This window comes from Corvus hawaiiensis, chromosome 21 (assembly GCF_020740725.1).
Source record: "Corvus hawaiiensis isolate bCorHaw1 chromosome 21, bCorHaw1.pri.cur, whole genome shotgun sequence".
NCBI lineage: Eukaryota > Metazoa > Chordata > Aves > Passeriformes > Corvidae > Corvus > Corvus hawaiiensis.
Window position 1 is genome coordinate 1,651,345 of NC_063233.1, and position 14,647 is coordinate 1,665,991.

Consider the following 14,647-nt stretch of genomic DNA (forward strand, 5'->3'; position numbering starts at 1 on the left):
TTTTTAACACATTACCTGTTTCAATTTTAAGAAAAAATTTTCAGTTGAGCTCCTTTTGCTGAAGGGCCAGAACAACCTCTCATTAGGCGAGCAAACTCTGACTTTAGTCTCCAGAATGAATCGAACGGGTTCCTGCACCTCAGTTATCACCAAATCCACAGCAGTGGTCATGAACAACACTTTATCTAGAGAGAGAAAATGAAGCCATAGTATGAAAAGAAATATTTCAAATAAAATATTCCCTAACCCCTTTCCTAGTAACATGGAAGAAAAAAGGAAACTTTCCTTTTCAGAATCGATTTTCCCCCTAATTTAACATCTCAAGAAGTCTCAAAATAGGAAAATCAGATCACTATGCACTATCCGCTAGAGAGAAAGGAAACTGCAGCCTTCAAGCCAAGAAAAAGATCTTGTTAAAGAGAATAAAATGTCTGCTTTTTCAAATCCCACTGAAATGTATCCAATACCTTCATTAAACGTTATAGAGGATCTCTGCACTTAACTGCACAGTGCAGATCTCTGGCCACCCAGCCTAATTACACTTCAATTCTTCCTTGGTTTTAGAAGTAACTTAACTGTTTAATACCATGATATTAAAGGCATTTAAGACCATCTCAGCTATGACATTCTGAAGATTTGACTACACACTCTGATGTTCCAAAAGAAGGCAACAGGGCTCAGCAACCTATGAGAGCTCTCTGGCAGGGAATGATAAATTGTGTCCTTCAGGCAGGATGGCATTCACTCCAGCACCAGATTGTGCCCAGCAGCTGACTTTTATGACTTTGCCCAGTCAATTCCCATTAACTTCCCAACCTTTGGCACACAACAGTGACAAGAGATTGAAAAGATGATAATTCAGCTGACATCTTAAAAGTAGTAATGACAGATGTCTTTCAGGACTTGAGAGAGCAATGCAATATCAGCTATTTTTGGATGACAATTGGGCGTGGTTTACTTTCATTTCCTCAGGTATAGCAATCCTTCTGTTTTAAATAAAAACTTGGGTTTGGAAAAATCTGAACTGACCACAAGACACTGAGCAAAGCAAGTACCTGCAAAAGTCATTTAGTGCAATTCTCAGTGGGATTCTTAAAAAGCTCCAGTACCTGCATCCGGTCCCACAGCTGCAGAGCCTCCTACTAGGACACAGTTCCTACAAGGTATTACTGAACACAGTTTGGTTTTAGTTGTCTTTTTCAGATTTTATGTGGCATTTAGCGCCCTACTTTCTGACAATATACCCCATCCCGTGAAAGTCTTTTTGTGGGATTCATCGGAAAAGAAAAGAGAATTGATCCAATGTCCACTCTGGAAGTAATTTCGCTGCCTAGGGAAAACACCTGGCAACATTCATACCTTTTGGTGTTTCTTCATTTACAAACTGGAAGTGTGGAGACTTTTGATTCCAGCTCCCAGTGATCACGTATGATTTCCCATCAGAACTTTTACCCATGGACTCCTGGAAACAAGGTAAGTTTATATATCTTTATTTCAATTAAAGAAACCTCTACATTATGTGGTGCCAGCCCCATAGAAGAGCTACTGCACTGGCAAGGGAAGGGCAAGTCCATGTGACAGAGTCTGTAGGAGAGATCATCTCTGAAGGAAATAACAGAGTTCCCCTGCAATCCTTGGTCTCCATGCTGATAACAGAGAAAGGCCAATTAATACTATTGTAATACCAATTATTACAATTGGTATTGTAATACCAATTATTCTATTAGTACATGGCATGACCAATAGTTTTGGAGATGGCCATTTGACAGCAACTTTCAGCTCACAGAGATGTAGGTGAGATCACAGCCAGTAACATGTTATTCAGCCATTAAGAACCAAGTCTTTATCTAACGTTCAGCTTGTCTGTCTTCCCAACAACCTTATTTTCTGGGCAATCCAAAGCCTGGTAAAAAGCAAAATTATTCATGTAGTATTAAACCTTTTTGAGTACTCACTATGTACTGCATAAATACTAGCAAATTTGTTGTCACTTCACACTTGTGAAGTCAAATGATCTCTATCATTACTTTATAGAGAGAAAAGCGAGTCATGAGAACAAAGCACCCACTAGCTCTCAGAGTTATATTTGAAGCCTCTCAGGCCTCGATTCTCACAGTGACAACTATGCTGCATAACTTTCCATGTTCAAAGCACAGTGCTTTAATATTCAGCATGTGTAAAAATACGGTTCCATGTCTCTTATTTCAGGCCTCTGAATGAGAACAGTCATGACTGACTGTAAAATTGGGCAAGCCCCTTGACCAAGCACCAGGTCACCTTCTAACTGAGCAGCAGAGGCGGGGACTCAACTCAACTGCGTAGAGCCCCACCCTGAGCAGTGGAACCTACAGCATCAATTCCCATCAACAACTGCAAAAGCGTCTTTTCTGTCTATCCTGAGATCATGCACAATCATAATCAAAATTCTTACTGAATTTTGGGAAGAAAGATCCTTACCAAATCCAAAAGGTGCATGTCGCCACTCCGAACGTCTTTCCCACGGCTAAGGAGAAGGCCAAAACATCTGCAAAGCCAGGCAAAAAAATTTAACTGCAAAAATTAGACATGCTCATAAACAAACCATTAACATTTCTTATCTAAGTATTTGCTGTCATACACCACAAACAGCCCATGAATCCTCTGACAAACACCAACAAACCTTGACATTTGAAAGCAGCATCAATCATGTCCAGCAAAACAATGTCAAGCCAACATCAAAAATGTTGAGCAAGATTTCAGAAGCATATTTACAATATGCTTTAACCCGGCTTACAGCAGCCTGGAAATTGTTCCACTACCTTTGTTTTAAAGAACAATGTAATAAAGTCACTGCTAACAAGGGTTCCTTATACCACAGCAACACTTGGCCCGCAGTCTTCTGCCCTTCCTTTGGTGGGTTTTTTTTTTTTCTTTTTAGACATATTTGTATAGAATTTACCCTTCAGTAGGGACAAGGATCAAATGAAGCACAAGGACCTCTTTTATGATTTCATTTTGGCCTTTTCACAAGGACTTTTGGCCCACACAGGTATGTCCCACTTCATCCTCTGGTTTACCACACTCAAGAGAAGTGTGGCACTAAATCACACAAATGGAGCATCCACAGAACAATTACTAACCTGCTGCCTCAGAGGCAAAATACAAACATTAAACAGACAAAGAATCTTTTAAAAATTGATGAAATTACCTTTCAATAGCAAGTTCTTTATTCGTTGTCTGTTGCACATAAATCACTATCTTCTTATCAATCCCTTGGCGGAGTTTGAAGCATTGCCTATCCTTGTCTTTGGGAACTGCACTGTTATTCACCAGGAAAGGAAAAAATATCTCAGGGGATCATTTATCTGCATTCCTTGCATATACCAAACCCAGCATCAGACACTGGTGCAGTTCCTTACACCAAAGCACTCAAAACCTTTCTTCCTTGCATGCTGCAATCAGTAACATGAAAGAAATGGCAACAGATGTAGGTGAAAACCAACGACACAGTTTACAAAACAAAAACTGTGGGCTTATATTGTAGGGGTCAGTATTGTGAGACTTCCAGCAGCATTTCACCAGTTTCTAAATACTGTTTCTCCATGTAACATACAGTATTTCCTATAAGCAACTGCATATTGCTTGCATCTCACAAGGGACGTGGCTGCTGAGGTACATGACACCAATGAGCCAAGGAGGGCACCAACCCTTAGACTATTTCCCTCCTTTTTTTTCTTAGGAGAGGCCCTTCTAAATGCTGCAAAAAGAGTGGAAAAACCTAAAACTACACTTCAGTGCCAATGCACACACTGAAGTCCCAGCACCAATATTCCCAGCAGCACAGTCACAATGATGCACTTTCAGCTTTAGCAGCAATTTTGCTGAGCACAACTTAAAAGGCAATGAAAAGGACTTAAAGACAATAGAAAAAAACAAAATAGAAAAAGCACATCGCAGGTAGCACCATGTTCAGTTCAACAACCAAGATTACATAGTCCAGAGGGTTGTCACTGTATTACTTCCCAAAATTATTTATGTCTGGGATTCATTTAAACTGTAACAGGAAACTTTCAAGGAGGCAATTTAGGGACCACCTCAGCCTCACAGTCCCTATTCACTCACTTTCCAGCAGAACCATATGCTGCATGCAAGATGACTCTCTACCTGAAATAACCTTTCCCATCATCTTCTTTGATTTCCAGGGACACGGAGAAGGTGAAGATGTCACTGTCTGGAGTCTGGGGGGTGGCAGTGGCTGAGAGCGGGGTCTGTTTGGCAGAGCGCCGGAAGGCAGTGGCAAAGCTGTACAGGATCCGGCTCACCTGCAGCCAGAGTGCACACCATCAGCTGAAACCTACCTGGATTTTCACTAATTTACAACGAATTGTAGAAAACAATTCCGTTTTAGCATCTAATGAACTGTTTTTCTGCACTTCTTAGGATAAACTGTTAACCATGCATTCTTATCCCATAACTGAGGTTTCTATAATTATCTTAACTTGGAGTAGAAAAAAGCCAAAATGGATGGATTACATTACTTCCAAAGTGCCTGAAATACTTCACTTTAAATTCAGTAATAACATTTACATGTACACAATTATGATTTGATAAAAAATTTGCACTTACAGCCTCTTGGATTTCACATCGGAAGACATGAATCCTGAAGAGTTCTGCATTGTAGTGGCTTTCAGTGAAAGCAAAACAATCACTTTCGGGGGTCCCATCGTGCCCTCGTACACAGAAAAGGATTTTATAGATTGGATAATTTGCTATTTCTGTGTTTGTCTGAGGATCTAAAAGTCTGTTAAAATAGAGAGAGGGAGGAAAGAAAAGCAAGCTTGCACCTTTAGAAGAATTATTTCAGCCAGACATTAACTTGCAAGCTTTAACAATTTCATTCCTGCTAGAGAAAGTACACCACAAAATCTAGCTCCTGACTGTCATTTACTGCAAAGCTTGACCACAATAACGATTGTTTAAATTGAACAGCACAAAAAAGTACAATGCCACAGACATTGTCACCAGTAATTTCCCCATGGTTTTCAGGGATTACTCTTCAGAAAGTTACACGAATATTTGGCAGTGTTAAGCGTCATGTATCAGACAATTTCCAGCTCTACAAACTACTTTCCAGGCTATTTCCAAAGTCCTCATCAATAACCAATCCCACTATGGCTTTGGGGACAGCTTGGATCATCATAGGGCTTCTTGGTAGAGTGTTTGGTAAATAGATTCAAAGGATCACTTTTCACAGATGTCTATAAAATCCACTTCTCTCACTAAACAAAAATCAAGTTGCTCAAGTCTCCTGCCAGGCAAACCATCAGCTTGTTTGCTTTCCAAAGGAACGAAGATGAAATGCAGAGGCACAGAGCACCCGAGCGAGCTCCGTACCTCACAGTCCCTTCAGAGACGTTCGGCACCGACAGGGTGACGTCCAGGGAGATCTGGCACTGGCCGCGCAGGATGGACATCATCCGCAGGGCCTCCACCTCGCTGCGCGGGGCGTTCACCGAGGCACAGCCCAGGTACGTGAGCTTGCTGAACACCACGCTGTCCTCATCTGTCACGGGCGTGAACGGGCTCAAATCCTCACAGTCTAGGGCGGGACACGAGGGGGAACGTGAGAAACAAGGTAAGGCACCCGCAAGTGAAGTGTCAGAGACTGACCTGCCACTGAATAAAAGACAAAAGAGGCTAGGAACAGAAAAGTCAGGCCAGCTCAAAATACTGCAAGCCCTGTACTAATATTTTATACAGCCAGGCAAGTAAGCTGAATATTTGTGCACACATCTCAAGGCTGGTATAGCAGTGTTTTCAGAAGAGAGGCCAGTTCAGCAGATATTAACTCTCGCATCACATACATAACCTGGAACTTACTGCACTAAGTGACTATAATGTGAGACATGGGGAAAGGCTGGTGGCCACACCTGTACCTAAATTCTCTTCACTTTCCCCACAAAAAAACAAGCTCATAAGATACTACCAGGCATCCCCCCCCTTTTTTTTTCCTAACCTCCCTGGGATGGTTTCACTGGCAAGCTCATATCTGGTTTCTGGAGTCCTGCCACCGACACTGGGTTAATGGTAGAGGATGCTGAAGCTTCAAGGACAACAGGTTCTTCCCCATCTCCATCAGTTCTAACTTCTTCTCCATGGTCCCGGTCACTGGACTGATCTTCCATGGGTGGATCCATCAGCACGTCTTCGAGCTCCCGCTGCAGCTGCTGTTCGCTTCCATTCCCCACAATCTAAGAGCCACAGAGTTGGAACACAAAAAAAAAAGAAATAGACTGTTCAAACAACAAAAATCACCCCTCAGGGTCATTCATATGGCTTTTTATTTACCAGCCAAAGCACCAGTTAACCACTTTAACCCAGTTACAACCATAAACACAAACTGCAGTGTGCAAATCCATGCTCACCAGCATGGATTATATCCTCCCTGCTTTAACAAATCTACAAGCTCAAAGCAGGAATTTTCTAGCATTGGAAAAAGCAAGGAGATTACTTTCAAACTAGTCTTTAATCACCAACTACAAAGACCAGCTTATGACAGAGAAACTTACAGATGCCCACAGTATGGACTATAACAATCCTCAGATTAGTACCAGAAAGGGACAAATATAATTAAATATGTTACGTGGTTCATGGGCAAGACAGCAAGGTTTCACAGACGAGAAGCATCTGGAACAAGCTTATGCCGTCACACTGAGGAGCAGTAACAGCATTGCTTTGTTTCCTAGTGCTCAGCTGCAGCCTGACTTTGAGCTCATTGAAATCAACATGAAAGCATGAAGCCACCTCAGCAGTGTGAAATGAGGTCCTAAAGTGGAAAGGAAACCAAGGCATTCATTTCAGGAAACCCTCAGATACTGCTTCTAAGGAAGCTCTTTGTCCATTCCTCTGCAATTAATAGGGAAGTGACCAAGTTTACAGAGTATTTACCAGATGCCATCAGCAAAAGATGCCAACACTTTGGCTGCTGCTGGTTATTACTCCTGACACCAAAACTCAACCCTAGGAGCACTTCCATATCCTTACCTCTCTGTAAACTGACTGCTTTAAGATGCTACATGCCAGCTAATAAAATCCAAATTATGCAACTCCCCCAAAAAGTAATAACCTAGTGACTGTTTTGCTACAGAATCTAAACAACAACAACAACAGGAGACATTTATACTCTTGAAATTAATGCAAACAGAATGTCACTTTTTGTACAGATTAAAATACACTCCTGTGCTGTGATCACCTGCCAGAAGCAGGACAGGGTAACTCAGCTGTACACCCACATAGGCATCTGTAACCTGTAACTAGTTACAGAAATCCAAAGATTTCCATTTTCCTCCCAACAATTTTAGTATTAATTTGTGTGATTCATTGTGAGAACAACAAAAAATCTTGCACAAGCATGGGGTCATCAAAGGCAGAAGGCTTTTAAGCATCAAGTTTATTATTCAGGTCTTTGCAGGCATTCATCAGAAAGATGATGATGATGGAAGATGTTACTTTACTGTATGGAGACAAAAAACCTGAACTGTGAACTACTGTATTTGGTAAAATAATCAGTATGAATAACACATCTAGATGTTATAGCTATAAAACATGATCTTGAAAATAAAATTTCCTAAAAATAGTAGTGACAGGTAAAACACAAATTCAAGTTGTTTACAGAAAACAGGCATGCAAAAATAAAAAACCACAATCTCACAGATATTCTAAAACACCATAATCAAAACCCTCATTTAAAAAGCAACTTAAACTAATTTCTCCAAGAAAGCTTTCCTTCTCAGCCCAGATTACCCTCAAAAAGAATTTTAAAAGGCACAGTAACCACACTTTTGGACTAGAGGAGCCCTACTGTTCTCATAGCCCCAAAAATCAAGTGCAACAAACCAGCTGCCTGCAAAACCGAGGCCTAAAACACAAACCAAGGTTCATTTCATGTTAATCAAAGCCTCTTATGCAACCATATGGATTCCCCACATCATGGGAACAGGGCACATGAAGGTGTAAACGTGCCTGAAGCCTTGCTGCAGCCCAAAAACCAGAGCCAGCCTGACAGCGTGGGGCAGCACCAAGCGCAGAAGGGAACGATACACAGGTGCACCTGATAGATGCTTGAGGCTGAGCAAAGAAACCATTACCCTAATCAGGACTTTCTCCATTTCTCACAAAACCGAAAACTGACTTTACTTAACCTTTAACTAGGAGGTAGCAAACTTCCTTTACCACACCAGGGGATTTATCAGAACTGTGATCTGTTCCCTTCTCCTGATGCATGTGCTGCCAGCCTCTGCTGGGAGAGGTCTCGCTGAGCCGGGGAGTTCAAGAACTCCTGCTCTACAGTGTGCTCCAGAAGCTTTCCTAAATCCAGTCCAGTCCCACTGCTAGTGGGCACAAGCAGACACAGGAACAATACTGGAAAGCAGAGACAGTCGGCAAACTGTATTTCTGGAAAACATTCACTGACAACCCCTTTTTAAACTGAACCAAGTGTTTCAGCACTGACAAAAAGCAAAAACACAATTATGAATTATGACCCACTGAATAAAAATACAGTTCCTAATTACATTCAAAAGAAATATTTCTCTGTCTGGACTTGAGGAAGAAAAGAAGTGCCAAACAAAAACTTAAGTTAACTCAATCTACAGCACTATTACTTAGAACTACAGCATTATCAGCAATCTTGAAAGAAGAGCCTTAGGCCCGATGTACAAATTTCAGAGCCTGTCACATTCAGCAAACACAAACCTGAACTTCCAGCACCATCCTCAGACTGTGCTCATTAGCAAATGAAACATCCTCAAACTGCTTTTCTAAAGAAACAGAACACCAGAAAGAGACACCTGCTCAAACAAAAACCTGAACTGATATTTTGCTTTTCTTACACGGCACGTCAAAGAAAGAGGGTTTGACACATACGAATTAACTTAGTTTTAAGTACCAAAGCAATTGCTTCTGCCTGAAAAAAAAATCTCATTTGTTCCTATGAAATACATAACCTCAGTTCTCATGCTGTACTGTTAACATTAATTTTTCATGCACTACTGAAACACTTTCGGATATCACAGCGACAACACTTTTAACACACCTCTGACAACCTCCACTACTCCACTTCACTGGCAACTGAATGGCTATTTGCAAGCCGAGGAAAAAAAATACCAAGAACAAAGCCATAGGCCATGGCAGAATGTCTCTTTTCTTGTAGAACAATACCAAAATACCCACATTTTTGTCCCTAAGAGCTTAGGTAAAAAGTCTTCCCATTTCTTCTGCTACAAGTTTTCTCTTCCTTAACCAGAAGGAAGGAGCTTAACAGGAAGGTCCCTCTATGGGAGAATTTAGACTGCACACTGAGTGCTTGTTTAAGGTATAAAACTCCCATTAATCACTCAGATTGCAGCCAATAACCAACAGCACATGCTCTCCATGCTAGAATACTGAAAGGCTCAAGGTGAATTACTTTGTTCAAGGCTTGTGCTCAGTCCGGGCACCAAATTCATAAAGAAGCTTATCTTTAAGACCTGCAAAGCTCTGTGGCATTCAGTGCCAAATCAGGGAACAGCATAACTTTATCTTACAACTGATGATCAGGAGGCAGCAGAGCTCGTGTACTTCCTTCCTCATCAAGAGAAACAGCACACCTGTAGCCAGCATTTTATAAACCACTTTGGAAGCACACAGTGATACAAATAGCTCCCATGTGGGGCAAGAAGTGTTGCAGGCTATGGCATTTCATGCTTCCAAATTTTCGTTGGGGATGACAGGATGGAATGGAGAATCTGGTTGACAGTGTCTGTCTCCTGGGATCTCAAACAGTGCTTCAGGAGCTGGTTACAGACACTGCCACAGAAGCATTCTCAAGGTAAGCACCACTATGAGATTACTCTGAATTCCTACATATTGATGCTGATACCGATCTTGATGCTGCTGGTATTTGCAGCATCGAGAAAGACAAGCTACAGCCTTTCAGCAGGTTTCACAGACCACCAGGCTCAGTGCTTAAGAAATGTTCACATTTTTTAGACTATTCTATGCTGTGAAGTGACATCTTCTGCAACAACCACAAAACGTAAGTGAACTTTTTTTGCCAGGTTAAGCAAAAGATCAGTCTTGAGACTCTTAACTAACAGAATTAATTTGAAGTCTTGTACAAAAGAAAAGAGCCACTATAATGGCATGTCTTGCCCAGGACTCAAAGGAACACAAGAAAAACAAAGCAGTTGGGAGGTAAAAGCAAGATGAGCAAAAGCATCAAGAAATGTTCAATAAAGTCTCTGTTACAACTACTGCAAAAGAAAAGAGGAGCACCCAGTTCAACAGGCAGAACACAGATTTCTCATCATCTTTAAAGATATAGATGCAGCTGTAGACAGACATCAGGTCCTTCTAATGGTGGAATATCTCTTTCCACCTCTCACAAAGAACACACTAACCTGTCTCACTCTAGGAAAGATCCAGTTTTCAACACATTAAAGTGATGGAATTTGGAGTGATTACCTTACTTGTGCCACTTTTCTTAAAAGCTGCTGAAATACAAATTGGGATGAAAGTTGCTTTAAGTAGCAAAAGAAAAATAAAAGAAGTAGAGGGTGACAAGGGTCTCTTTTCAGAACAGCACTTTTACAAGTGAGAAGATGTCAGTGCCCTTCCAATTCTCACAAGCCTTTCACACAGCGCTCGTGTTCTCTGATTCATGCCAAGGTGTTAGTTATAACTACACTTCTACGTTTCTTAAAGAGAACATTTCACATTGGGGAAAACTTCAATGTAACTTTGAATTAACAGATCAGGTCAAATCCACGTATGCTAATATTGCTTTCCACCTGAAAGCTGTGATAAAATCACAGTTCCACTTTCTTGACAATCAGTCTGTTTCATCCTAAGCACTTCAGGAAGGATTCTCCAAAGTGGGGAAAAAACCCACAGCTAGTGATGGAGAGAGCTCTTACTCGAAACCTAATTACCACCTCTAACATCAGCAATGAAGAAATTACTGACAAAACTGGTTCTTGAATAAGTTCTCCCTTCTGTCAAGTTTTCCACAATAAAGAAGTCCCTCTTTAAGCTCTCTATGGTTAGTTTGATATAGAAGAACAGGGAACAAACTCAGGTTATTGGTTCTTACCTTCAGTCCTGTTTTTTCATCATCACTACCATTATTTGTAGATGGTGTTTCATCCCCTTGCCTGGAAACCAAGACAAAATCTTCACTGTTAAGAGTGGATACCGAGTCTGAAGAGACACTGATTTTTCCAACAGAAGCCTTGTCATCCATGACTTAAAAAGGAAGTTCGATTCATGAATGAGATTAAATATGTTATAAACGCCTGAAAAACAAAAATCATAAAAATACTTATATAAAACTCCATGCTAAAATGCTCAAATGTTTCTTTTCAGAAACCTGCTGATTAATTATAAAAACTAACTCATCTGACAGCACAACCAAGCTCCAACTCCTCTCTCAGTGCACACTCACAGTCCTGCCTCCATTTTGCTAAGCAGCACATGCTATTACAGCACTGGTTTCCACAGCTCACAAAAGGGAAGTTAATAAATCTCTTTGCAGTATCTCATGGTTATGTCAGTCACCACTTTCTACACATCACACAAAACAGGGCCCTGGAACATACACTACACTTGCTGACAATTGAGGCCAGCACAATACTTCCTTCAGTTAATACCTGCCTTCACCTATGCTCATGCAAAAATTACTTTTATCTGTCAGAGCTCACTGTAGGCTGCAGTCACATTCTTTTCCCCCAGACAAGAGTTTGACTTAACTCCTGATATTTTGTCATAAGGTTGCTCTGAAACCTTGGGACATACAGCATTTTATGAATCTATGCTGAATCTTCTGTACTATAAGGAGCAATAAAAGCAAAGACTTCCAAGAAGCAGGAAGAACAGCGTAGGCTGGATCAGTACTGAGAAGCAGAGCCAACAGAGGATTTTAAAAAGCTAGAACTGGCACTGAGAGGCATTTGAAGAAAGGAACAAAAGGTGAAGTTCAGCTGCACACCTTGAACTCTACTGCACAGATTCCCAGAATCCATGGCTCAAAACAGACTGCCATGATAAAAATGGGTGATTAAATTTCCCAGAAACCCAAATATACCCTTATCTCAATGGCTCAGGTCTTTACAAACTCCCAAGCATGACCAAACTTTTCAGCCTCAAGTTCTGCCTTCCAACCTGGAAGCACCGTCCCAACCTGGCTTCCAACAGTGCAGCCAAACAACGGAGAGACCTGGCACAGCCACAGGCACAGCTCATCGCATTCCTGCCTGAACCAGGAACAATGCACCAAAAATAGCAAAGCCTGCTTTTATTCCTATCAATGCCCTTCTCCCCACAGCCACCAACACAACATGAAGTCTGCTAGGAGGACAACTTCTAACCAACTACCAATCCAGTCACTTCATGGTCCTGGAACATGTTTCAGAGGACAACTGAAGCAGAGTGTAAGAGGAAGAATAGATGTGGTTTGTCCATGAATGACAACACACCTCTGGTTATTTGGTTTCATTTTCAAAATCATGTGTGGTACTTACATACCCTTTTCAAACTCATTTTAAGATCCACTGACTTTCAGTGAGAATTACTCACTGGGAAATTAAGGTATTTTGAGAAGTTTTACACACTGTATGTGTCTATCTGGTATTACTCACATGTATCTTAAAGGTAAGGCAGAGTTCTTAAAGATGCTTTTGTTTAAAGAATTCGTATTAAAACGTTTCTATAGAAGTTCCCTATTGCACCACCTATACAACACACAGATCTCTGAAAATACCTAAATCAAAGATCTTGAAACACAGACTAAAAATAAGCATCAAACACTAAATATCCCTTTGGCTTTACTGTTTTCATTCAAACAGAGCGAACTCATCTTCCACACTGACAGCAGGAGTAGAGGAGCAGGCTTTGATCACAAGCAGCTGTAAAGATCATCCAGGCAAGGATCAATTTAGCACTTTATTTTAGTATAGTGTGTCTGTCTTGAAGTGCTAATTTCACCTATTTCCCAAGTCTTTCAATCCAACACCTTTCACCAACATTACCTACAATTAAATAACAAGCATCCCGTGCTCTTCCACACTCCACGTCTGGCGCAGACAGTAAACAAACCCCATGCGGATCTTGGGGCACAGCTGGCCCAGCCTAACCCCACAGCAGTGTCACAATACAGAATTGCAACACCAGGACGTCCCAATCAGCCCAACTTTGCCAGTCTAACAGTGAGCAGAAGTCTCATGAAATTGCACAAGATAGGAGAGCAGAGGAAAGGACAGTGGAGCAGGTGACTGAGAGAAGCTTTTGTCAGTGATGTAGCAGCAAGCAAAGCTCAGATACCCAACTGTGCTAGAATCAGCCACAGAGGTTCACTGGATTAATGTTCAAGCACTCGAGGTGCAAAAGTAGTCTTCGAATATAAAATATTGCCTGAAGTTAACAAAATTTTCTATATCCTCACATTTTGCTTTGCATGGATTTAATTTCCTCTGTTCTGTGCCATCACGTTGTTCCGTATAGATTACCACATGGATCATTTTACCTGAATCAGAAAGCTCACAATGACAGAATCCCCACCAGAAAGCCTCCATGCCCATTAAAATAAGGGCCAGCCTAGAAGGGCACACATCAAAGACCAGCAGAGCAATTACTTGTGGCTTATGACTGCTCCGGAATCAAACCCCAAGAACAAACAGCAGCAGTGACAGTGCTCTTTAGGAATACCTGCAACTCATCTCAGACCCAAATGTTTCTGCTCTCACAGCTTAGGACAAAAGACCTCAGCCAAGCACAGAGCTCAAGTTTTGATGTTCTTCAGAAAGCCAGTGTCTCATCCCTTACAGGGTAAGGGGCTTTGGTTTGTTTCATCATAAATAGAATATGAGCTTTTGAATTCAGCACAGTTTAGCTCCTGACACAAAACTACACCACAATAATGCAGTGTGCTGCCTGAAGGTGTCTTTACACCTCCACGGGAGAGAGAGTGTCTGGGTAAAACACATAAGAAGAGGCAAACTTCTACCAACCTGACTTTCCTTGCTCATCTGTGTAATTAAATGGGTGTTCTGGCCTCTCCTCACACAACGAACTATTAGAAAGAGCTGCAAAATGAGAAAGTCAACACGGCTGGCTCTTGGGTCACTGCTTTCAATTTTACTTAAAATTCTAATTCACCGTGCAATTCCCCTTCACTGCTGTTATGCCTTATTCTCTACTCAAGACAATGTCCAGAGGAACAGCAGAGACCCCATTCACCATGCTAAAATCTTAAACAACTAGAAAGCAAACCTACCAAAGTTCAGATTAGTTACACAGACTTATAAAATATTTATCTTTTACTTTCCCTCCCTTTCCCAAATATTTGGCACCTGACCTGCAACTTGTGATCAAAGTTTTCCTTCTAAGTTCTGCCAGAATTAATTTAAAAGAGCTTAAAGCAAACAATATATAGAAAAAAGAAAACCTTCAATTTTACGTTACTAGAAGAGGTTGAGGCTTGAATGCCACCTTGAGACGTACAACAAGTGAAGAAAGGCACTCATAACTATGGCTGGTCTCACTCCATTTCCAAGGAATACCCATTTTCTGGTGTTCAGAACATTCATAGCCACACAAAAGGACAGAGGATAAATGGAAAAATCAGTATTTCAGG

At 41.2% G+C, this 14,647-nt stretch overlaps 1 protein-coding gene across 2 annotated transcripts in view; it reads right to left on the minus strand.

Moving 5' to 3' along the window:
- Positions 1 to 14,647, minus strand: part of RABGAP1 (RAB GTPase activating protein 1) — a 62,918-nt gene that overhangs the window by 45,131 nt on the left and 3,140 nt on the right. The window contains exons 2-10 of one of the 2 annotated variants that reach the window (XM_048325604.1): positions 11,111 to 11,312; positions 5,996 to 6,230; positions 5,374 to 5,578; positions 4,606 to 4,780; positions 4,144 to 4,301; positions 3,188 to 3,298; positions 2,458 to 2,524; positions 1,360 to 1,462; positions 16 to 185 (exon numbers count right to left, since the gene is read on the minus strand). In XM_048325604.1, the coding sequence (XP_048181561.1) occupies positions 16 to 185; positions 1,360 to 1,462; positions 2,458 to 2,524; positions 3,188 to 3,298; positions 4,144 to 4,301; positions 4,606 to 4,780; positions 5,374 to 5,578; positions 5,996 to 6,230; positions 11,111 to 11,260 (1,374 nt within the window). In that variant the 5' untranslated portion in view covers positions 11,261 to 11,312. The remainder of the gene's footprint in view (positions 1 to 15; positions 186 to 1,359; positions 1,463 to 2,457; positions 2,525 to 3,187; positions 3,299 to 4,143; positions 4,302 to 4,605; positions 4,781 to 5,373; positions 5,579 to 5,995; positions 6,231 to 11,110; positions 11,313 to 14,647) is intronic. The other variant, XM_048325605.1, reaches the window with a different exon arrangement.